This window comes from Manduca sexta, chromosome 19 (genome assembly GCF_014839805.1).
Source record: "Manduca sexta isolate Smith_Timp_Sample1 chromosome 19, JHU_Msex_v1.0, whole genome shotgun sequence".
NCBI classification, from domain to species: domain Eukaryota; kingdom Metazoa; phylum Arthropoda; class Insecta; order Lepidoptera; family Sphingidae; genus Manduca; species Manduca sexta.
This window is the reverse complement of record NC_051133.1, coordinates 8,527,266-8,554,187: the sequence shown is the minus strand read 5'-3', so window position 1 is coordinate 8,554,187 and position 26,922 is coordinate 8,527,266. Positions and strand designations below refer to the sequence as shown.

Below are 26,922 nucleotides of genomic sequence, written 5' to 3'. Positions count from 1 at the left end.
ACTGTATAATTTATAAATATCACTATTTGATATTTACAATAACTCCGCGTTGTCATAACCCATCAATCGGTTCTCATAATGGTTTAATCACAACCAGCAGACATGTCAACGACCATTCACTTTATATTACCAATTACACAACGCTGTTTTATTATCAAATGTAAATTTTAAAAGTGCTCGCTTATTGCATTTTCAAAGCAAATTAAGGTTCGCGCGAGCTGTTTTTTCTGGATGACGTACGGACGCTGGGAATGTGTTTTTATTCATCAGGGATATGGCATCTGCTATAAACCAGGACCGACCGGTTCAGCTTTTACAGTCAGTGTATATTTCATGTTTTATTAAACTTCATTATACGTTTGGATTACAACATTGCATTAAATTTGCATGCATAATGTAGTATAAATAATGAAATACTATACGTGAAATGAAAAATACGCATAAATTCAGAGAATGTTTTTTTTATCATTGAACACTTGTTTTACATGAGTTGACATAATACATTTATGTTTTAAATTTTTAAATTATATTAGAACAAGAGGTTCTACAACACATACAAACAGCTATTCAAAAGAAAATGTTGTGAAGTACCCTTTTAATGGACCAATGATTTAGGAATGAAAATTATTATATTACGATGACAATAAAAATAGGAAGAAACAGTCTTATAACACCTCACACTAGGTTAAAAGTTTTATGTATCAAAAAACTAAGACGTTCGCATAAAACCTACACTGGAAAAAGTTTGCGTATAACATAAATATTTATTACAATGTAGGACTTATAATATTATGTAATATAAAAATGCTACTACTTTATAGTGTAGTGATTAATTAAACTGACATAACAAAGAAATAACAATAATTAAATTCAACAATAAGTCAATTATGCAAACCTGAGTTTTCTAGCAATTATCGATTATTACAAAGTTAATTATACATGCATTTGCGATCTCAGTGCGTCACATTTTAATTCAAATAAATAAACGCACATACACTTATTCCTTCGAAATTGTACAATAACGTTATATTTATGTTGAAAATAACATTTGTTATTACTTTTTATAGATTACTAGTAAATAAAAGACAAAGCATCATCAACTAGTCAATTATTGATTATTTTAGCCATTAGTTAAAGGAAATGTATGTTTCATTAATATTTATATAAAACGGAATATTGACTGATCTTTGTCGCGAATTTTATAGTGCAGAAATTGGACGTCTGCGTCGAGCCTAGAACGCATTTCATATGGTCGTAGTTTTGTCATCGTAGATTTGTAAATATTCATACTTCATATTTTGATATAATACCAAACCACGGGATCAAACTTTCCGCAGGAAAAACTAAAAATAAAAAGGAAACGTACCCAATAAGCCGCCAAGTCCAACGCCCGCATGGTATCCACCAAAGTTCACTCCAAGCTTGCCTTCTTTGAATGTGATGAATTGTGGCGCCTGCAATAGAAAATCATGAAATAAGGGAACTATTTCTAAGAGACAAAAATATACTCCTGACACATAGCCTCATTTTAGTTATAAACAGCATATCTTTTTCGAAACCATCCAAATTACCCATGACATAAATATAATTACTTGCGGAACACCTAATAAATCTCTTCTAAATGTCCATTTTCTTTAAATATTTAAAATTTGACAACTATCCATAATTCCTCTTGTGGAAAGCCTGTTTGTGAACGATAATTACTTATCATTAGAAATTTAACCAGTTTGTTTAATTAGCTTTTATCTGCTTCTAGAAATTACTGTATTCTGATTATTTTCCACAATACAAAAGGATTACGTAACTTTAACATTTTGATGCCAAAAAGTAGTTAAAGTCTTCAAATCTAATAAAGTAGACGAGCCTCAAATCAAATAAAAACTCGTAATCTTCGTCTATTAATCGATAATCGATGGGCGTAAAACCGATCCGCTAATATTCGGAAACATTTTCAGCTTAACGTTTCTGTAAAGGGATGTATCGAAAACTCGTCAGTCGGTATCATGGCCCTATTTAATGCGTTTTTATTCGTTTGATTAATGCCTTTCGTGCGATCTTTTCAATTTATTTCGGCGAAAAATTCCGCTTGAAATTTAGAAAAGGTTTGTATATAAAGTGAGTTATGGATCGCACGTTCGCAATTAGTACGGTATAGAAGTTTTTTCCAGGTTTTTTTGAGGTATTTTTTCTATTTTTATTGTGGCGGCTATGTGAATTTATAAAAAGTCTAATATAGAACATATTACTATGCCAGAGCAAACTTTTTTCACATGTAAAAAACCCAGAGCGACATTTACCGAAGTGTCGTATATTCAATAAGACCAGCCGACATAATAATGCCCTTCATCAGAAGGCTACGTCTCCTGTGGATTGAAATTCACACTTCACTGTACCTGATTACAATCAAAACTAATCATGAGGTAAACATATAATTGAAAATCTAAGCCTCTTAAAAATACTTATTTGCAGTCCACTAAATTGTCAGCTTATAACTGAGCTGAATAACTGCGTTGCTTAAATCATAGTATTCTGAAAAAAAGCCTTACGAATATTCTTTCATATTTTTACCGAGAGCTTATGGAATATAACAAACGTAGATTAATATGAAGGCAATGCTTCCGTAATGGAAATTCCTGCGTACGAATCATTTGAATGACATTAATGATTCAGATCGCGTAATCGACGCCAGCGTGCCTACATCTTGTACAGGGAAGTACAATTCTCATTAATAAACGAATGCATTAAGGAATAATATCTGGCATTAGCTATTTACTTGGTTTTCTTTACGATATTCAAATAAATAATAATTTTACTGATGAATATGCTCCCATTACAAATACAATATCTAACCACCTTTTACGACATCATCTATAAGTTATATATGTAATAATAATATAATGCCAGCCCTTTCCTGCATTGCAGGTTTCCTCACAATGTTTTTGTTTACCGTTAAAGCAAGCGATAATGCCCAAAGAATGGTCACGTAACTTTAGAAAGGTATGAGGAGCGGGCCCTTGGTTTTTGAACTTACGGACATTCGTCACAGCAGTCCGTGCCACTTCTAACTAGGCTATCGTCGCTATAAAAACTATAATTCCGAGAAATAACATGCAAAATAATATTTTGACCTGGACCCCAATGTTATTTTAATATGAATTATTAAATTCTGTTGCATCATAGAACTGAGATAAATGGCTATGGTAATTAACTATTATTAACATCTAATCCTGCCATGACGTAGTTTGATTATAGACGAATGACCTTTGATCATGCTTTATGACTTTTATGGAGAGTACGTCAATACGAATAATAAGACTTATTGTAAGACGTAGATTTATTTACTTATTTATTAGGTCTACTACTAATTATACACTATTAAGTTTAGAAACAGTCTAAAAAGTAATAATAAGAAAAATAGATTCTAAGTACATGATTATTATAGATATAACATTCACTAATTGTAGTTACTATAGATACATATAAATTATGCTCGGGTAGATTATATTATAATGTTGTAAAAAAAGAAGAATCCAAGTTAGAACTACACATAAACTGTAACACGAAGAAAAAATAAATAAGTAAATAATTAATTTGGTTTACGAGAGCGAAATGTCATTCAAACCGATGTAATGATAGAGACGGTGGTCCGTACCGTAAAGATGTTAGACGACAATAATATGATCTTCCTTATGTTCTATTACATGTCAGAATAAAGCTTAGATTCGATTGGCAAAAAAATACACTTCGAATTGAGAACCTCTTCCTTTTTTTAAATCAATTAATAAAAGTGAAACTGCACTTGGCTGTACTACAATGTAATGAAGTTGAACGGCCAAATTTTCTTTTTATAATAATATTGATTTTATAAAATTCAAAAGATTATGTTAAATTTTGGATGTTCCAATGTTTGGTAAATGTTGATTAATATTAGTAAGGTGTAAATCCAGTAATCGATAAACGGATTTGGATGAAATTTAGCACACGGATATACCAATTCCTGGATAAAAAGAATTGTTCCTGTAGAAAATATTTGAGATATAACCGATTTTTAAACAGATGGCTTTGGACCATTATAGTGATTTTAGATTTGTTGCGGGTAACGTTTATCACGCGGTAAAATCCGCGAGAAACACCTAATCTGTCATATCGCACTACATGTCATCCCTTTCCCGCAATCTTGACTCGCGATACCGACCCATTGCTCGTTCGTGAATGTTCCGGCCGCTTGGCGCGGTTTTACGTTAAAATACATATTTTACATTACACTGAACGCCCGCTGTACATCCAGCCTAAAATTTTATTAAAACATTGCATTTTCATTTCAATTCACATGGATAGTCGTAAAACCGTCTGTTCACGGTCAATTAATTCACATTAATGCAATAATTGTTTTGCGTCGTGTTTATAATGCAATTATTTCTATATTCTACTTAAATAAACATATAAATCAATGAATAAGGTATTGTCAAAACATTATGTATGTGAATAGATAACATTTTGCCGTAATTATATTATCAAAGCTTTTCGTAATATTCATAGAGTCCAAAACGACAATTAAAAGTTAAATACGAATGAGTACGTAATATTATACTATGCATTTACTAATATTAGAACCAAGAATAAACATGTGAATATTAATTAAAACACGTGTCAAAGAAAATTATACATTTTTTAGGAATAAATGACATCTAGTTACCTCGCATACAATCCCCTTTATTTATATGTGGTACGTTATTCAAATCCGGCGTAGGTTTAACCAAGAGTGAAATCGTTTTTTACATACTAAACCGAAATCCTTTGACATTTGCATACATTTCTATTTGTCCTTCATAAATATTCAGGAACATAAGTGCTAAATTAGCAGAAAATAATTCATACGTAACATCAGCCAACGCCGGTCCATATTTTATTTCTTGGCACTTGACGTTGAAAAGATAATGATGTCAATGTGTTTACGGCGCCAAAATTTTGATGGAATTATAAAGAAGACGTTTTTCAGCATAAATGTTTAGGAATTTATTTTTAACAAAATCTTCTTTTTTTGCTTAACGTGCCCTCGTCCGAATAAATTTACGTAAAATTATTAGATATTATTATGTTTTATGGTTTAAATATTTTAAGCAATAAACACGTTTGCTTTAGTATCATATTATTATGTTCCAAAAGTCCATGATCTTACGCTTAATCCATTGTTTAAAACAATATTCTAGTACATAAACATCAAACACGTTTAAGCAAGCTGAATAAAGTGGATATTTAAATTATAATTTACTATGCCACAAAATCAGCTACTTCAGAGTACTTACAATGAATTGTATCCTACCAGGCTTCATAATAACCGCAAGAACATTGCAACATTGCATGTCCATTCCCACGGGGTCATGACAACTCTTTGTAATATAAAGTTCAAGGGTCTCGAATATCACAAGTACTAATGTTGGACACATTTTAGACCGCGATTTTCGTGTGGATGATAAATAGCGTCCCACAAGAGTTGTTTCTAGTGCGGGAATATGTTTCATGTTTGCCAGCTGGCTTTAAGTTTTTAACTTATGGCCTCAAGATTTTATTTAGCTGCAACAATGTTTCTGAGATTAACTGATTTTTCGTATAAAACAATATTATTTTATTTACTTTTGTTTTCTGATATTGTGGATGTGAATGGGCTGACATTATTAATTCGCATTAGGTGACCCACTTGAATGTCTGCTCTCTCGTCTATAATAAAATGATTTAGGCATATATTTTATGCAAAAAGCTTCATGTATTTGAAGCATTTTATTATTTTATTGGTAAAAGGAAAAGGTCTTAAAAACATAAAGACGACAATAATAATTGTTACATTGGAGCCTCCCGCTAAATTATTTATGAGATGTTTCGTCGCTTCTCTTATTTTTGGCAGATCTTTTCCGGCAGCCGGAGCTTTAATAACGAACCCTTAATTACTCAAACCCCTTTCTATCTGTGGAAAAATATGTATTTCATTTACAGAGCAATAATAATCATTATCTGAGTAATACTGACATAGTATAAAGGCATATGGTTTTTCATATAGGAGCATGATTTAAATGACGCCATGATAGTAATTAGTAGACATTACCTTAGGTATTTTAAGCATAGTTATATTTCAATCAGCAATATATAATTTTACTTATCTATCTTATCTTAGTTCTTAGTAATATTATAAATAAGAAAATATTTGTATGAAAACTGCTTAACCGCTTTGGATAAAATTTGATACATGGATAGACCATGTCGTAGATATAGGACCAACCATACCTGACACATGGTGGCTAGTAGCATACCTACTTAATATTATCGCGTATATCTATATATGTATGTATATAAAAGGAAGGCTATAAGTTATATATCATCACGCTGTAATCAAAAGAAGCGGAGCAGCACGCGGGCGAAGCCGCGAGCAAAAGCTAGTTATAATGTAAATTACACTTTTTATTATAACATTCTATGAAGCGATTACAACAAACTATTCACACCGGGAGCATAAAACTTAGCAGTAGCATAGTACTTAAGTAACAGCGTCTCAGACGTTAATGTCAGGACAATTCTTAAGATGACAAGCGTAGTGCAATGACTTGGAGCGCATCATTAATTTTAGTAGAAGGCGTTGCTATTATTTATAGACGCTTACCAAAATCATACGTATTTATTTTATATATACACAAAACAATTTAGCTCATGCATACGCTTGTACATCTGAAATTATGGACATATTTCAAAAGTTTATTTGTTCCATTTTGTTTTTACATGGTTGGTTTTATAATAATCGTATGTGTAATTGCACAAATTATGCGAGATTGTACACATGGTTGGCGGTTGTGGACAATTGCAATATAATAACTGCCCACCATTACGCCATATTACATGTGTCACAATGCGTTGCATAATTTCCTATTGTGTTTAATCGAAACTAGCATTTAAAACTTGATTATTTATTAGTTGACAGAAGCTGGTAATTTTAGTCTATATTGTAAGCATGAAGAAGTTTTAATATGATAAAGAAAACAAAAAGGAGGAAAATAATCTGGTATTGTGGAAGGTTAAGATTTGCGTATCTGAGTTCCTTCGAAGAAGATAATAGAACTAATTCAATAAATAATTACTGAAATAAATTATATAATATAATATTATAGTTTGGATATAACGGTGGCGGACGGGTGACCCGATACCGGGCAAATAATGCCTAAGAGGAGTGTGATTTTACCAAGGTCTCATACCTTGGATGTGCGAGGCTTTGTCCAAGACCTGACTTCTGCGAGGGTTGCGGTTGCATGCACTTGCGCACCCCGCGACCTTCAATATTAGGAAGAGAGAGTTAAATGGCGGGGTTTTAGTTGATAGGACAATTTATACCGGCGAGTCCGACAGAAATCCGTAAAAGGATTTTGTGTTGGATGTGAAGGATTTCCGTGTTAAAAAAGGATATAACAAACGGCCTTGAGTAATTTGTTCCATAGTTGGCGGTATGCGATTACTTACGGGAATATGTCAAGCTTTATGAATAAGTTCCTTAACAAATAAATTTAAGACCTTTCTAAAGAATTGAAACTACCAAAATATTTATTATTAAATTGTCTGTCTAAAAATATTGTTTGAAAATTAAAATAGAGCGTACTTCAAGAGAAGATGCACGAAATCAAAAATTTTAGAGGCATATGAATATGAAATAAACGAAACAATATCAACATTATAAAAAAACAATTGCAATAAAAGTAAAAGTAATTTATTGCAAAAATATTGCGAAGTTTAATTGTTTTTGTATGTATTATAAATTTGGAATAGATAGTATCTAAAAATAATGTTGGCTAGCCTTTTTGTTCAAGGGAGGGACTTCAGAGAAATGTTTTACACAGACGTAGTTGCGACTATAACCTATTTCCTATAAAAATATATGCTAGTAACATATTACGATCACATAAAATCTAACATTAAAAACCAAACTTCTGAAAACATTTGCTAAACTAAATCTGGAATTTCAGCTGTTTCACGGAAATTTTCATACATTTACTGGTGTAATTCTTAACAGTTTTTATATGACTTTTGAAAGTGTAAACCAACGTAAAGAAATTCTAGTACGCCAGAGATTATAGGAAGCAGAAATTTACTGAGAGGTCCTTAACTTCTTGTCAAAATACCTGATCAGTAACGAGCGAAAATTGGCTGCATGTTGATTTTGCCAGTTTGATGAGCGAATTGAGGTTGCAATTCGCTATTCCGATAGTAGATTAGTAAAGGTAGAATTCAAATACGAAACTCAATATTAAATGTCACTAAGGGTTATTCGTGGCTCTGCCCGAAAAAATGATGACGTTTTCATATTTCGTTATTAGCTTAAATCCGTGTAGAGGTTCCTTCATTTATTTTTGACATATCCAAACATCACATTTATAAATATAACATGACCTGGAGCTGTATATAGGTACTAATTTAATTGCAACAAATTTAGGGCCTGCTACAAGTTTCTACTAAATTTTATTTGACAGGTATTGTATTAAACAGCTAATGTAGCTAGTACTGTTTTTATTACCACATATTTGGAAGCATAGTTTAAAGTGTGACTTTTGCATTTAGTCGGCTTATGTATGAGCCAGTACTCTGTACCGATGTAAAACAGACATAATATACTCGTACTCTAACGCGAGTTCAGTTTTCACTATTTAAGAAAGAGAAACTGTAGTGATCCTCTTTAACCAATCATTTAGTGGTAAATAAGATATTAACACAATAACTCAACTTGATTTAGAATGATTAATTATGCTCTAGTTAGTGGCTGCAAAATTATATACGGACTGTAAACAAGTTCGGGATTCGATTTCAAGGTCGAGCAACCCATTATATAGGATGTCTGGAACAGGATCCACTAGAGGGTTTCGAGGGGTGGTCAGGCATCACTTTCTAAAAAATTCGCAGGTGCGTGCCCTTAGGTTTTGAATCTGCAACCCTTGGTGCCAGCAGTCCGTTCCACTCCCAACTGGGTTTTTGCCGCCTTATTTTATTGCTATAGATTGTGTTACAATTCCTTATGAAATGATAATAATCAAAGAATACAGTCCCGGAACGTACCATAGATAATAATCATATAAAAAACATTGATTACACTCATTATCATTCCATTGCACAATATCCAGTAATATGTTCAATATTTATTTTATTTCTTACAAATACTCAATCGTACTTTATCTCACTTCATTACATTGATTTATTGAATTGCTTGTGTTCATTATATTCGGATTTACATTCATAAAACGAGTGTCACATATTTCCCGTAGTAATAATGTTTCATTAAAAAGATAATCTGGTTCATTTTTTTCATTTCGTAGTTGTCCAAGAAATTTCATTATTTCACCATGTTTGACCGTTATTTTTACATCAGCGCCCTTCACAAAGTTCTAAGTAATTTAATTATTGCAATACGTTCTTATTTTAAAATAATGTACGTTCAACAATGCGCAAACGTAGTGAAGATGAACAATACGACATACTCCCACGCTACCTATTGTATTGTATTGATAGTACAGTCTTACGCAAGTACTGAAAAAGTAAAAAGTTACTTAAGCGGATGAACTGCACTCAGACACAAGACGAATATGTTTATATATATATTGTATATAAGACACAAATCGTTTTCGCCTGCGCCCCAATCATATATCGTTATGCGCAGGCGGCATCACAGATTAAGAGGCAATGACAGGAACTTATACATTTTTCATGCGAGGAGTGACTTCACTCGAACTAAACAAGACTAGACTTCACTACTAACTAAAGTGCAAACAGTCCTATATGAAGTAAAGAGGAATTTGACTAACAAATATTACAATGTGATTTCGACCATATTGTATTTGTTGAAACAGCGTTACGATCCAAATATGATTTTCTTGCGTTTGCTCGCAATGCAATCCGGTTGCCTGGAGTCTTTCTCAGGACTTGGACTTTTTTTTATTAATTTTCTTAATTCAATTACTTATATACTAATATCATTGTTCTTGAAAATTCCTGGTAGCATTGAAGGGTATACCTTCTCATTGATATTAAAGAATATAATTTAGTTTATACTTTAATAGTTTTCGTTGGTTTATCAAAAATTGTTTCTTAGTTAGGTTAGGTACACCTAGTTAGGTGTACACCTCTACCCGCCCTTTTCGGATTCGGGCATCAACGTACATGTATTTATACGTATGTAAAACTGTTGTCAGTCAATCATGTTTGTTAGGAAGAGTTTGTCTTATAATTAATTAAATACACGACGTGTCTCGTTAAATCAAGTCATTAATTGAGTTAATTACGTTGTGTAATCATATAATTTTAGCTATTATGTACCAAGTGGCTCGAGACAGCTTATATTTCGTAATAATATTGTTAAGTTTTACAATCTGACTTACTTTATAACATATGAATGAACAAATTTACTTTTAAAGGTTTATTAATTTTTAATAGAATAGTTATAAATTCCATGCCAATCTCATTCAAAAACGTTGTCAAACCATTTAACGAATTCAATAAATGTTGTGTCCATAGAAATACTATTTGAATATCGCTACGATATTATATTCCAACCTCACCATAACATTCAGAAAGCGGTCATCACGATATCTTGCTCTGACTGATATTATAAATGCGAAAGTTTGTGTAAATGTTTGGGTATTTGTTAGAAGTAAAATCTGAACTATGAAGTAAACTGCTTAACGGATTTGGATGAAATTTAGCAAACAGATAGATCATGTTCTGAATTATAACAATGTATTTTCCAAGGCCAATAAGCGGCGATAGCCTAGTTGGGTGTGGAACGGACTGCTGAGACGAATGTCCACAGGTTCAATTCCCAAGGGCACACACCTCTGACTTGTGTATTCTCTGTGAATTATCGCTTGCTTTAACGGTGAAGGAAAACATCGTGAGAAAACCTGCATATTTAATAAATTCTCTGTAGGAATTTTGAAGGTGTGTGATGTCTACCAATCTGCACTAGGCCAGCGTGTTGGACTAACGCCTAATCCCTCTCCGTAGTAGAGGAGGCCATTGCCCAACAGTGGGACAGTATAATAAAATATAGGACTCATATTATTATATATTATTATTCGAGTAATTTATTACCATGGCAAAAAAAATATTTAAATATTTTTTTTTAATACGTACAATTACAAAGTTCTCATGACCTCTGAAGCGGGAAAGGCTTTTCAAGCGGGTGAAGCCGCGAGCAATATATACTTTAATATAGTCAATGTTATTCATAATATTAACATTGCAGCATCCAAGTCAGATACAACTCCCACATCGTCTGCCTTACCTTAGCCAAACATATTTTATAATTATTAGTATTATTTTGTAACTAAATAACATGTACGTATCACCTAATTTGAATAAGTTGTATACACTTCTGTTTGGATTCTGACTAGCCTTTAGATCCACTGTAATGTAATTTAGATTATTATTGTCAGTAATCTGTTTAGTGTATCTTTATAAAGAAATAATAAAATCATCACAGTATTCCACAATATGAAGGGCACGGTAAGCCGACTCCACTACACCTTGATAAATAAAATTGCAGCCAGATAGAGTAACGATATATGATTTCCCCTTGTCAACCTGCAATTATGCCGACCAGTCCAAAACCGAATGTACACAGGCCGATCCCGAAATGCAACACCATAAGAGGATGTTATATCTCGATAGCTATCCGGATTCTATTACATTATCCTATAACGTACAACCAATCTCTGAGGCAGAGATTGGTTAAGCGTCGCGAAGGATAGAGATAAGTGGTGTTCCTTGGAGGTGGCCAGGGGGTTCATACAAAAATAACTTTAAAATAATTAAGTCGCTTATTGCATGTTTAATTATCTAAGTATGGAATAAATAAAGCTATATTATTCTTATTATTATAATGTACAAAATACTCACCGAATAACATTGTGAAATAAGCAGCGTTAGTAATAAAAACATCGCCCGCATTTTTCCTGAAAACAAAAAGAAATGTTAAGCCACCTTGAATATCATAATATACATCTACAGGCTACATGACATACTTGCTATCAACAAAAAAAGTTGATTAAAAATTCCCATTTATACGTGTGAGAAAAAGTGTTTTCAATAAAAGGTATTTAATTTGAAGGCTCAGTCCAATGCTTACAATTCTCGCCTTTGTAAGAAAATAATTCAGCTTCGCAATAAGGGCTCGTATTGAGGTGATATTTAAAACTTATGAATGAATTGAAACGTTTAAGGTACGTTTCTGCACACAGCGACTGCTGAACATTATATTTGGTTGAATTCTGTTATTTGGTCGCGATAAGCTTTGTTGAAAAAGTTTTGTACTCTGAAGGAATTCGATACTTAGATACCTGCGTCTTACCTACTCTTACATACGGATGCCAAACGTGACCATACAACATAAAAATAAAAACTAAACTAATGTCATGCCAGAAAGCAATGGAAAGAAGCATATTAAAAATTAGAAAAATACAAAAAATAAGAAGAAAGACTAAAGTTACAGATGCCTTACAATATGCCCTAAAACAAAAATGGCAGTGGGTAGGACATATAGCAAGATATACAGACAAAAGATGGAATAAGGAAAAGAGGGCGTCCTAGAAAAAGGTGGATAGATGATATAGAAGCGATAGCAGGAAGCGAACTGAGAAAGAAGAATATGGATAGAGAGGCCTGGAAAAAGCTGGAGGAGGCCTTTACCCAAGAAGAGGTTCCAATCAATGGCATTGAAGAAGATATTGACAACAAATAAATGACTAAACTCATATTTAGAAGTAATTATATTTTAATAGGTTTAAGTCATATAAATTGTAATAAAGAAATGTGTATAAAGTATGTAACAAAATTTTCGTAGATCGTCAATAAATGGGCTTTATTATTATTATAATTAAGCTTTGCTGTCGCAAATCCAATCTTTGCAAGACAATCGCCAACAGCAGTTAGCTGTTGTAGTAGTAGATAGTAGATAGTTGTAGTAGATAGTAGACCTACTTAAAACGTGTTTACATAGTGGTAAATTGTTAGGATGGCGAAATCATCGTTAGTCGGCTCTATAATTTTGTTTTTAAATATATATAGGAAAAACCTAGAAATATTGCGATAACCATACACAATTATAATGAGTCATTGCTCCGAAGATTGCCAAATTAATAACACATTACGGTGATGTAATTATTTCTTCAACATTATATACGCAACCACAAAATAATTGGTTGTTCAGAATCAGTCAGTGGCACCTTACTCTTTTTTACATAACTGATGACTCAGGCATGCTGCGCGTCTGATAGAGCTTATTCATAAATAGTAGCAATACCTTTTTTCGCAGGAAAAAACATGTTATCGTTACTACTGGGTGAGTGGAACAGTTATGTTGGTTTTGCTGATCTTACTGCCAAATGTCGACACTTGGGAATATAGTCCGAGCAAGCGTCCGAGTTTCTAACCCTATTTACACCCTACGCTGACATACCGACCAAAACCCGCTGTGGCCTTTCTCGCCGCATACGAGGCGACCCCAGCTAAACACAACCCGAACTTCGAGGTTAAGTCCCATAATAAGTACTTATACTGAATACAATGCCTTAACAAAACAATGCTTGCGACAGAAATACGACAAAAAGTGGTACCTATACGCTATTAACATAAATAACAAAATCCTTTAACATGTTTCAGAGGGTAGTACTATAAACCATTTAAAGTTCAAGGTATTCCTTTTACATCACGTTTTAAGTGGATATGTTATCGACGGAATCCGTAGACCTTTATTCATGAGCTTGACGCGTAATTCCCGTACGTGCAAGGACCTATGGAAATTAGTCTTCCGAATTTCAATAAGCCATGGATCCAATGGCACAGATCGACTATTACAGAATAAAGGAGCGAGGGTCTGAAATCTCTATCAAATATTATGTGCTCCTATAGAATAACAAATCTACGGAAAGGAAGGCAATATTTTGTGTTATTTTTGAATGATCATAATATGTAACTATGTTTACACTAGAATGTGTTTTGCTTTAAAAAAAATGGTTTTTTGTTCATAAAAGTCATTATAACGCAATTTATACTATTATAAATGTGTGGGTAATGTCATTGAGGACAAAGCTATGCTACGTACTAGATATGATCTTGTTATTAGGTTTATATCTAACATTCGTGATCATCAGATAGTTTATCACTTTACAGTTCAACCATACATTGAACCAACAATGTTGTGTATTCCTCGTCAATTATCGTTTGCTTTCACGGTGAAGGAAAACATTGTGAGAAAACCTGCATGTCATAGCATTTCTCCGTAAGAATTTTGTGGGTATGTGAAGTCTTCCAATCCGCACTAGGCCAACGTGATTGACTAAGGCTTAATCCCTCTCGATAGTAGAGGAAGCCCGTGCCTAGCAGTGGGCAATATATCATACATGGTACATATTATTATATATAGGTAGCTAAACGTTCATCAAAGCTTATGAAGACGAGAGAATAGTGACTGCATTGCTGCCTTTATAGAAGGAATGTGGATGGGAAATGGAAGAGAATTTATTAGGCTTCCGACAATCTCTAGCTATACAAAATGCAACAAAACAGCTGCCAATTCACACCAGTTTTCTGTGCAACGAAAAAACTGACAACTCGATGTATTCGCACGGCAGATTAAACAGTTTACAGCATGGCTCTATTTTGAAGATGGTTGTTTGACCCAAGTTGACGCAAAATCGGTGAACCCATAGGGATGAAACGTTAAACACAAAGACTGTTGGTTATTTTAGGAAATAAATATGCCCTTTTAAGGATTATATTTATTTATGCACATATTACACGTGACATGCAGCAAAAGTCGAGAGAAGAGAGAGGAAATAAAAATCTGTCATGTATTTGATATCGTACGTCAGAATGACATTTATATTGCGTTTTATTTATTCAATAATATTAACATTTGTGTTGGCAATATTATATTTTATGTACCCTGGCACCACTGCGTATGCCCGAGCCGAAAAAGTATGGCGTGTTTGTACCAATGTGAACCTGAGAAATATTAATTTAAAGGTGTTATGATTAACATTATTTTATTTTGGTGTCTGAAAATACTTAACAATAAATAAGTTCTATCAAAGACACAATATGCTCTATAAGTATATAATATCAGCCCTGTATTAAAAACTGTCCCACTGTTAGGCACGGGCAGACTGTACTACTGAGAGGGATTAGGTCTTAAGTCCACCACGCTGGCCTAGTGCGGATTGGTAGACTTCACACACCCTCGAAAATTCCTGTAGAGAATTTCTCAGGTATGCAGGTTTCCTCAGAATGTTTTCCTTCACCATTAAAGCAAGCGATAATTCAAAAGGAATACACACATATTTTTTTTAGAAAAGTCAGAGGTGTGTGCCCTTGGCATTTTAACCTGCGAACATTCGTCTCGGCAGTCCGTTCCACAACCAACTAGGCTATCGTCGCTACTACTATATGTAGCTATAAGTATATAGGCTACTTTAATCTTGAAAAATATTTTTTATGCGGACGGAACCCCTAGCAATACTTACCTACACTATCTCTGCCATGTCATATCGGGAATAAATCGCGGTGCGCACTCGCCCTGAGATTACATCGAGACAACCGTGTCGACATCGTAAGACTTTCACTTGTCTGATTTACGTCATTTTATACTTATTACGGCTTGTATTACGAGACGAGTCATAGATCTTATGTTACTTACTCTATTCCAAATGCTTGGTCTAAAGAATATTGAGCATTATTAATACATGTATCATGCGTTGTTATATTAAGAAATATATATAATATGTTCCACTTTCACTTATTATATTACAACCTTCATACTGTAGATAGTAGACAAGAAAGAATTCAAATTTAAGTCGAATGTTCAATAATTTGTTCTAAATTAAGATTCAAAATCCGATTTGTTTTTAGTTAATTATAATTTAGTGTAGCGTATGCTGGGTCTATGTCTGTAATTTTTTTGTTACTACATGTAGCGAATGTATTTATAATAATATTTTTCTATTTATTTATTTGAAATAAATATAATCAATCAACTAAATCCAACTAATGGAATACAAATTTGTAAAGCGTTATAAATTGTTTCTATATTTAATTTGTATTTCGATCTTTTTCTAATCTACATTTAAAATTTAAATATAGAACAGCGACATTCTTCAAACACATTTTTTCCTTGTGCACCCCTCGCTCCCTCTCTAAAGCAAATACCTGTAGACCGTCGTTTGTCCCAATAGGGAAATTGTTGCCGCGCTTGCCTTCCCAACATCCGCATATTACGAGGTAGGATACAAATAAATTACATTTGTACATCTCATGTGTACGATTTGCATTGGAAGCAAAATGCTATTAATATTGGATACAGTTTGCGAAATCCGTTATTAATTTCTAACGATTTCTGGATAGTTTATCGCCATAATTCGATTATTGAAGTATTCATGCGGATGTTGATTTTAATTATAGATTCGAATTAGTATAATTAGTACCACAAATTCATCCCTAACCATTCACCCTAGTTCATTATGCCAGTTACTATGCCAACTTCACTAAAGAAATATTGTTACTAATTAAAAACAACTAATACATTAATATGGAAAAAAATCTCATATAAGCTATCGTTAGCGAAACACAAAGAGATAAATACAAAAAGGTTATGAGTTTAATAAAGTAAAATACATATGTAATTCGATCATTCTATTATGTACCTAACGGATTTGCTCATTAACAAGTACAGCCTAATCAGTAATCTCAATTTACATTGTTATAATTATTTGACAGCTTTGTTACACACGGCCCAGAAGTCCTTTTGATCAGAAATAATTGGGTATAAAAGACAACCTACATGAGCATTTTTTTTTTTTTATTTTAGCTAAAGAAGAAAAAATATTTAAATTTTTATTCAGCGTGTTTATAACTCACTGGGTTTTCTCTGCGGCTTTGGCGTGAAAAAGTTTCTCGGAATAATTATTTGAAAGTAGACTATAGCAATCATAAGTAATGTAACTTGCTATGAGTAGGAATATCGGTTTAGTTTGTAGTTCACGCGAATAGCGCTCAAACAAACTCTTCAGCTTTATAAATTAGTAAAGTATAGAAATATGCTATGCAAAATTAGGGTCATGTAATCAAAAGCAATGATATAAAACACAAATGTGGAAATGATACAAAATGTACTAAAAGCTTTGGAAAATTATCATATTATCTTTTAAATTATTTGTTATATTTAGCGTATATATTTATGCTTAACATAATAATGAAACGGGTATAAAAACCAGCTATTACTGGATATGTAAAGAAAATAACATTCTCCGCTGTTTTATCCATTGTTCAGAATTTAGATTTGGTATTTTATGAATTGCATTCAAAATTAATTAAAACCCTTTAACAAAATACGAAATGTTGTTAACAGTTTACATTATTTACGAACCAAAAAAACGGTTTAGAATGAACGCGTGTCGATTAAATTGGGCAAGCTCGTGTGATGAATTTAATATAACCATTATTTTACATGCTGTTATGCAAAGCGACGGGTATTTCGATTTTAAAATTCAGGAACGCTAAATATTAGCCATTTTTATGCAACGTTTAGAAATGGACCGTAAAACTGTTCGACAAAAAGCAAGACAATAATTCTTGAAGAACAACTTTAGAATGCTTATTAATATAAAATTCGAATAAATGTTCCGAATTCAAATTGAATATTTATACGAACACTTTTATGTTTAAATACATAATTTTATATCTACGTATCTAACCTAAATAATTTTTACCTATATTGTACAGGATAAATGCATGTAATATCAAGGTCAGACGGTATAAAATTAAATATTTAATTTCGACAAAAGATTTTGCAATATTACGTGCAGGATGTTTTATTATATTATTATGTAAATACATCAGACATTTAAATCTTACCAAGTTTTACAAATATAAAAACAATACCTACACAACAATATGGGTTGTTTACTTTAATGAATTCTATTTGACATAAATAGCAATATAACAGCCTTATTTCCAATGGGACATAAATGGAATCCTCTTAAAGCCTTTACATAATGTAAGAGACTCCCGCGCAAGAAGTCATGTATTTAGATAGAGACAGTTGTTAAAGCCAAGCGTTGTTTAACAATCAACCATAAAAAAAAATGCTCATTCTAATGCCAAACTAAATTTTATGTACTTTGTTTATTTAAGGTGATATAAATAAAAACCCAATCAATTAAGTATTTTCAACTTTAAACAAACTATCACTACATTGTCAAAGAGTTCGAATGCTTCATTCAAAATATTGGATTTGTCATAGGTCGTATACAGAGTAGTAACCATTTATTCTGCGCGTCGGATACAACAAAATCTATTTTTTTCTATTTTGTAACTCACACTTTTAGCAGATTCGTTGTCAATCGAAATGTTTGTACAATTTTTGGTTTGAAATAGATTTTTTGGCTAACACATTTAAAGCTCAATTTGCTGTAGTTACAAAGGAATACTAACAAAAACAGAAAAGGATCACAAAACGTTTATTTTAAGTGTTAAAACGATAACAACAAAATTTGATGGTGAGTTTTTTTTATTACTATGAATGACGAGATAAGCTTGCCGTTCGCCTGATGGTAAGCGATACGACAGCCCATAAACAGTAGAAACATAAACAGTTGAATTACAAAGTTTTGTTTGGTATTCCACTGCGCTCGCAATCCTAAGACATGAGATGTTAAGTCTTATTATGTCCAGTACTTACACCGGCTACAATGTCCTTCAAACCGGAACACAACAGTGACTACACACTGCTGCTTGACGGCAGAAATAGACATTGCAGTGGTACTTATGCAGACTGACTCCCACATATGAGAGACCTACCACCAGTAAAAGTGTAGTTGAGTAGTATTTTTGTCATTTATTAAAGATGTAAAGAAAGAAATTAAACACAGATATGATTAGTAAAATATATGTACATTTCTTATACTATAAAATATATTTTAATAAATCAGTATTTTATCGTTGACACTAGCTGACGCGACAGACGTTGTCCCGTCTTAACTATGAATTTGCAGTGCGCATTCTGTCAATTGCTGACAGTTATTTCAAACAATTGACAGTTATATAAAATTTATATTTTCGTTAAGTTTTCTAAAATTCCCTATTTTTCCGCGCAAGTTTTAGATTTTTTTCTTTCATAAGAACCTTCTACTGACAATAACAAACACAACAAAAAAAAATGTGTAGTCGGTCTAGCCGTTCACGCGTGATGGCGTGACCAAGGGAAATAGAGATTCATTTTTATATATGTAGACAATAGCAAAGTTCACACGTAAAACAAAATATTGTGGATGAAAAAAACTTTGAAGATGGAAATGTGACGCTATTCGAATTGCGATAATTATTATTCGACTAACACCGATGACTCATAGAGGCGATATAGTTTTATAGTATATATAAAATTATGAAGTAAAATATTTTTCAATATTGCCTATATGCATAATATAAAAATAATGTTTACCCATGGCCTACTAAAAGGTCTGACCTAATTAAATCAGAAATTGCAACGTCATGAGGAATTTCCTGTGCTTAAATAAAGGAAATTGCCTATTCATAAAGATTGATTAGCCGTAAATTAATCTCACGAAATGTACGTACGTGTGTACGTATTATGCGCTCATTAATAATATAAATGCATGAATGGTCCTTGCAAAATAATTTATTCATAGAAATCGAATACCTGTCAGATATTATTGAATAAACGACCCAGGATAATGAGGCACTAAAAACTACTTTTGATTATTTAGGAACTTATTTATTAAGATCGTTTAGAACAGAATTTTGTTAGCTAGAGCTACGATATACTTTGGACTTCTTATTTCCATGTTCCGTAAACTCAGAACATCGAAAGCCGATTACCCACATCAGTGAATGTATATTCACTATAACTAAAATGCAATTATAGTGATTATAATGTAGTTACTATTGTAATTGTAATGTAATTGCTGCGTTTTTTAAAAATATCGAAATATATTTTCACTGTAATTAGAGATATAGACCAATGCATATTTCTATCACAAAACAATACCGTGGATGCATTGTTGTGTTTCAATTTACATACATACTCTCGATATTCAAATACAATAATAAAAAAGAGTGATAATTGTATGTACCTCTAAATTAGTAAGTGATGAATAAAACTAAGCTCCATTGATTTGTGGTCGACAATCCCGTAGTAACCGAGTCAACTGACGCTTTTCGTATTAATTATTCTCATTTACCTGTGGATTCATTAAGTTAATGTATTTGCTAATCATTTGGCATACGTGTTAATCTTCCAATCGTTCCTGACGTCATAGAAAATGAATTATGATGCATAGTTTATTATGTTGAACGAAGTATTGGTTATATTACCATAACTGTTCTACTTATATACACTTAATTAATATAATTATTTTATTGTTTTAATGGTATATTTATACTTTTAGACTGGTGATTACTGACGGTAGGCCTCTCATGTGTGAGAGTCCGCCTGGGTAGATACCACCGTAACGTTGCTACGTGTAGTCGTCACTCTTTTGTCCCAGTTTGAAGGACATTGTAGCCAGTGTAACTACTGGACATTATAAGATTTAACACCTCGCATGTATGACGAGCGCAGTAGAACACCAAACAATACTTTGTAAATTAAAGTTGTTGGATGGTGAGTCTGCTGTGTATGGGCGGGCGGTCGTATCGCTTACCATCAGGCGAACGGCAGGCCCGTCTCGTCATTCAAAGAAATAAACTAAAAAAACAAAAACATTGCAATAATGTAAATTAAATGTTATTCGCCTTTTCATTGTATAACCAAATCACACAGGTTTAATAAAAAAGAACAGATAAAATATTATTATCCTAATAAATAAATTGCAAAAGAATCAACAGATTTATTTTTATCTCTCTCTCTGCATAATAATATCGTCTCCATTAAAAACCTAAAATGTTTTTCCTTAATACCATAAAGACGAAACATGCGTTCAATAACAATCATTTGTAATACACACTTATTTACTTTAGCCCCATTCCAAAAACGCAATTCTGTGGCGCAATTCTAAACCTAATTCGAAGGTGTAAAAGTCTTACAAGACCACAAGAACTCTAAAAAGCATTTTGTATGCTAACATAACGTTATATGATATTAAACATCTGATATCCGGAACCACGCGGATTAATTTGAGAAGATTGAATTATGTATAAGGAATTGCGAACGTTTCACGGATGCCTAAAATTGGAACCGACGAGCGAAATATTGGGTTGATGTTGGCTTTTTAATGTAGTCAGCTGGAGGTAGAATGCATCGAAGTATTAGATGAAGTGAGTACTAAGGCTTGAAGTATTGGTTTATAAGTTATGATAGATGTATAAATTAGTCTTCTACAATAGAAGTAAAACACAAGCATCGAGTCTAAAATAATGAATCATCATGATCATCACCTATAGAAAGACATTTCCCAATAATCGAAGGAACAATGGAAAACCCTTAAAAATAGTTAAGCCACGCAATAGACATAATATCTATCTTTGAATGAAGAGACCGATTAGACCAGCATGGTACTCTGAAAGAAAACTAATTTGAAATGACAGGTTGCTATTACGTTGTGTATGGTGAATTAGAATTTTCAGACATTGCCATCTCTTCCCTAATCAGGGTACGTATATTCTAATTTATGGCCGGTAGAGCAGTCATAATTCTTCGACAACTAATTCACAACCTCATCTTTAATTCTAAGCCTAAAAAAAGATCTCACCATGATAAGAGAGATGATGGCACCATCAAGTTTTGTTCAAAATAAAATATGTATCTATGTATATTTTTTATAGGACATTATTTGGTTATTATTGTTTCCATCACAAATGTATAGTGGTTTTATTCGCTAACTTCCTCTTATATTTAAAACTAAGAATAATCTGTACCTTCAAATGGTTTCTTTTTTTTTAATTAATTGTTTACGTACAATGCCTTATGAACGCGCAAGGACGTTGTAATTAAACTTGTCCGGTTTGGCTATTTATATTAAATACTCGCATTAGCTCGCGGCTTCGCCTGCGTGGAATTCGATTTAGGACATTGCATTAGTTTATTAATTAGTGTATGAATAAATACAAGCCCAAAAGAAATTTTATTGTGAATACGATCTACCTATAAAGATTCTGTATAGATTAGAGCTTTGTAAGTAAAAATAGCGAGCTCAGTGAGAGCTAGACTCGTGCATCGAAATTCCTACACCCCAACGCTTTTGACCACTAATTTTTCTTAACATCCGACATTGTATATTTTTTTGTTGTTGCTTTGTATGACGGGATGAGCCCGCCGTTCGCTCGATGGTAAGGGATACGACCGACCATAAACAGCAGAAGACCATCCAACACCTTGAATTACAAAGTATTGTTTGGTATTCTACTGCGCTCGCCATCCTGAGACAAGAGATGTTAAGTCTCATTATGTCACTACACATTGCTGCTTGGCGTATAAATAGACATTGCGGTGGTACCTACCCAGACGGACTCTTACATATGAGGGACACACCACCAGTAAATAAATATTTTACATTTTAAGCTTGTAGTACCTACCCAGGCGGACATATGAGGGACCTACCACCAATAAATTTACATATTTTATACTCGTAAGTTATTTTCAAAACATTGAGCCTTTTAAAAATCGAACAAATATTATACAGAAATAACCAATTGCGGTTCAAAAAGGCTCCTTTATCATACAAGCAAAAAAAGTACGGCAAAGTTTATGATAGTTTATAGATTCATTAGTGCAAACTCTAACGAAGTGCCAGTTTGTGTTTACCAATCTATAAAGCTTAATCTATTTTAAAAGGCTGAAGAGTTCGTTTGTGTAAACACGCTTCTCAGGAACTACTAATCCAATAAAGTTTTTTTCCACTTATAGTATGCTACTTTACTCCTGGCTGCTACAGATGTATTTCAATCCCGGAAAGATATTTAACCCGAAATCTCTTCACGGGGGCAAAACCGCATACAAAAGCTAGTTATACTACAGAGATATATATTTATGACGATATAGATATGTTTATGATATACTATACAACACTGACAAACGTTTATTCCGGCGGAAATAGCCTAATTATGAAACACACATAAATTACCCATACAGTATAACGAGACATCGGTTCATAATCGAGTTTACCGAAGCCGCAACTTCCGATTCTGCGGTATCATTTAATTAATATCACCGGGGTCCATAGCATATTATATATTTAGGATGATTGTTGTATATTAATAACTAGCTACTCCGGCTTCGCACACGTAGCACACACACACATCACGCATTTATCCTTGAAGGGGTATGCCGAGGGACAACCAGGGCACCCACTTTTCGCCTAGTGTGTTCAGTCCTATGACGTGATAGGGAGCAAGCCTATCGCCATATAGGGCACAAACTCTAGGCACCGAGGTAATACTGAGCAGAAAATCCCAAATGACACTTTTCCCGACCCGGGATTCGAACTCAGGACCTCATAGCGCAAATGTTTGAGCAATTTTAAAGTCAGGAACTTTCTCCATATATCTTGTATGAAAGGTGAATCAAATGGACTTTTGAAGATGTGAAAAATGTATTCAAATATAAAATATTTCTAGCCCAAAGAAACCTATACTCATGAGAATTCACCTGAATAATTTCGGAGATATGTGTAGTCTTCCAAAACTCCCAACCTACCCTAGGCCAGGTTGGTGGAATAGGCCTAAACTCTCTCAAAAGCTGAAGACCCCAACAGTGTATCAGTACATAATACACACACATGCAGAAGGGGTATGCAGAGGCGCACCCAGGGTACCCACTATTCGCCAAATCTGTTCCGTCCCATGGCGTGATAGGGTGCGAGCCTATCGCCATATCGGGCACAATTTCCACGCCGTATATATTACAGACTGGTATTATATTATATTGTTTATTAACATTTCAACACATACTATGAACCTATTGTCTGCGCGCACGACAAGAATACGAGATTATTCTATTGTTCTTACCCGATAGACCTACTCAAACAACTGCTATAAACGTGCAATTTGCCAATGAATTAAAGATTCTGCTACCATAAAACTAAGGAGGAAAATCATCGAGAAATTAATACCTAGTTTGTATTATAAACTGCATAGATATAACTAGTCTAATTATAATAAATAAAAAAAATTAACAGGATTTTATCTATAATATATTAATATTAAAATAATTATAATATTATCATTATACAAAACTTATGAGTTTATTATTTAAATGGTATTTTTTTTTTCAATAGAAATAAAAATATTTCTTACCAATTATAGACATTATCATCTTCAAATATGCAATTTTTTTTATTAGTCAATATTTATTGAAACAGTACCTATAGTGTACTTGGAATACTTTGATTATCAAACTTAATTATATCTTTTTATACATGTGTATAAAAAACCTACGTAACTATTACACAACAAATATAATCATAAAGGCCCTAATTACAAATAGTTTATATACAATTATTATACAACGAATCCATTAAAAAATAATAATACAAAGAAAAAACATTGTATACAAACCTGCTTTGTAAATCACTTAATATGTATGTCCACAGATTAAAAACTGAACTATCGTTTTTCGAACGAAAACGTAATTCAAAATAACGTACAAATAGGATTTACGTTCGCGTCGCGTGCGCCGTCGAAGGCTTTAAAGTAAAAACTACCAATTGGTATACTGGGCCTTGCCATTCTCTTGCTAGAAGGTATATCGTCACAGGCAGACCGGTTGGCTGTCTTCATTTACACCGTGATTTAAAAAGTAAATAAATAAACAGGTTCGGTGCACTCTAGATCTGTTCGCGCATTCAAATCGAAGCAATGACATTGGCATGACAGGAATAATAAAATTCAAACTTTATTCGTAGAATAGCTAGTGATACACATTGCTCTTATGTGTGTGAATAGTTTAAAAATATTGTCTCGCAATCTAACTCGAAAGATTTAGATACTCGGATATAAACTGTATTCAATTATTAATATATATAAAAAGTTATTCAAAATCAAAACAGAAGTATGTGTTTATTATTTCGATAAATGATGTTATTTATGTAGGTTCTATTAGTCATATTCAGTTTGGGGTAAAACTTGTAACACTGGGTTTATGAGTGAAATACCAGCATTAAAGAAAGAAATATTTATCGCCTACAAAAAGAGAACCTGTAACTAATAGGTACCTGTAATAAAAGACGAGAAAAAACTTATAAATACTGCTGGGGTTAGGAAATTATGTACACAAAGAAAAATCCTATCACTATTTTATGTATATGTATTTCGTCCAAAAAATCAAAATCATATGCATAAATAAAAAATGGCAATCATATAGTTTGGTATTTTATTTGATCTTTCAGAGATAGATTTTCATGCTTTCTATTATAATTTCGAGTGAACTAATTAATTACTTACTGTACTCAATCAACCCTTATTAACATTTCACATTAAAATCTATTATTTGATCTAGCGGTTTATTACGCTTCGGTGTAAATTGACTGAACATTATTAATTTAGAGAAATGGGCAGTGGGTTTTGCCATCTTAATAATATACGAGTAACATTTAATCATAAGTATGCGTGTAACGGGTTAACATCGCTGAATTACACATACAACAGTATTTCTTTTAACAAACCATTTAAATTTAACATAGTTTCCTGTTATTATGTTTCAAAATCCTGCACGCGATAGAATGCTCGCATTTATAAAATACGTTGTCGCACCGATTACTCGTTCTATTATAATGGCTTTTTAATTCTAAAGGCCACTTTCTAGTAAAACCGCGCGCTAACTGTCTTTATATAGTTTTTAAAGGGTTTAGAAGGTTTTTAGTAACATCATGTTCCGCAATATGTTATCTTTACTTTGGTTGTTTCAAATTTGTTATATCGTATTGCTTTTTTAATTTCATAATGAGAATACCATTCACTTTTTTATTCCATGCATCTCCTAAAGACACACACATATTTATTTGCAACTGACACTATTACGTACCTTCCAATTCAATAATAAATATTTCAATATTTTTTCTCAAAGGCCCATAATTTATTTTTTAAAGCAGTTATTCGTAGATCTGTACATATTCCCACTCGTGCGCAAACAAATAGGAAACGAATGCTTAAGGCCACTTGCTCGGGCAGACACCTTAAGTGTACTTCGATATATGTTTTATAGTCTGTCGACAGTAATTACAATTAAATCTGATAATATGTAGACTTAGAGTGCGCAATCTTGAATGACACACGTAAAGTGATATTCTCTCTATTATATCGCAATTTTAGTACGTATTTCTTATAGGTAATTGTAAAGTTGTTGAATATTTTACTATCTCTTTCAATACTATGTGTGAGATGATAGTGATATCTGTCATTGCTTTATGAGAATGGTATATAAATAAAGTAACAAAAAATACTTCAGTAATATGATAGTAGAGTAGAAAATTGAGTATCAAAAATCTACTTCAGACACTACACTCAGTAACTACAATCAGTAACGAGAAAGATCTATCTATCTATCTACAGTAAATTCCTTGACAAACATATTATTATCTGTAATTGTTTAAAATACGCCGCTATCTACTCATTAGTTATGCCCAAAACTTCGTTAGGGAGCTTATATCTATCTCAGTGCCTATAAACGTTTTCTCGGTAGACTACCACACAAGAAATATTTCTCGCGTCTTCCAGGTATAATTTCCAAAAATATTAAATGTCCAGACACGCATAATCTTCGATCTGATTTTATACACATATAAACACAGAGAACTCTTTGCCTATAAACTGAGAACATACAAAATGTCGAACGTGTAAACTTCGCAGCATCATCGGTCTATCGTCCTATCGTATCGTGCGATCGTGTGCATTAGC

The 26,922-nt window shown here is 32.8% G+C and overlaps 1 protein-coding gene across 2 annotated transcripts in view; it reads right to left on the bottom strand.

Annotated features, from left to right (window-relative positions):
- LOC115441947 overlaps positions 1-24,758 on the bottom strand; it is a 33,617-nt gene extending 8,859 nt beyond the window's left edge. Inside the window, exons 1-3 of one of the 2 annotated variants that reach the window (XM_030166877.2) lie at positions 24,586-24,758; positions 11,920-11,975; positions 1,367-1,454 (exon numbers count right to left, since the gene is read on the bottom strand). In XM_030166877.2, coding sequence (XP_030022737.2) covers positions 1,367-1,454; positions 11,920-11,970 — 139 coding nt within the window. In that variant the 5' untranslated portion in view covers positions 11,971-11,975; positions 24,586-24,758. The remainder of the gene's footprint in view (positions 1-1,366; positions 1,455-11,919; positions 11,976-24,585) is intronic. The other variant, XM_030166878.2, reaches the window with a different exon arrangement.
- Positions 24,759-26,922: the final 2,164 nt, after the last annotated feature.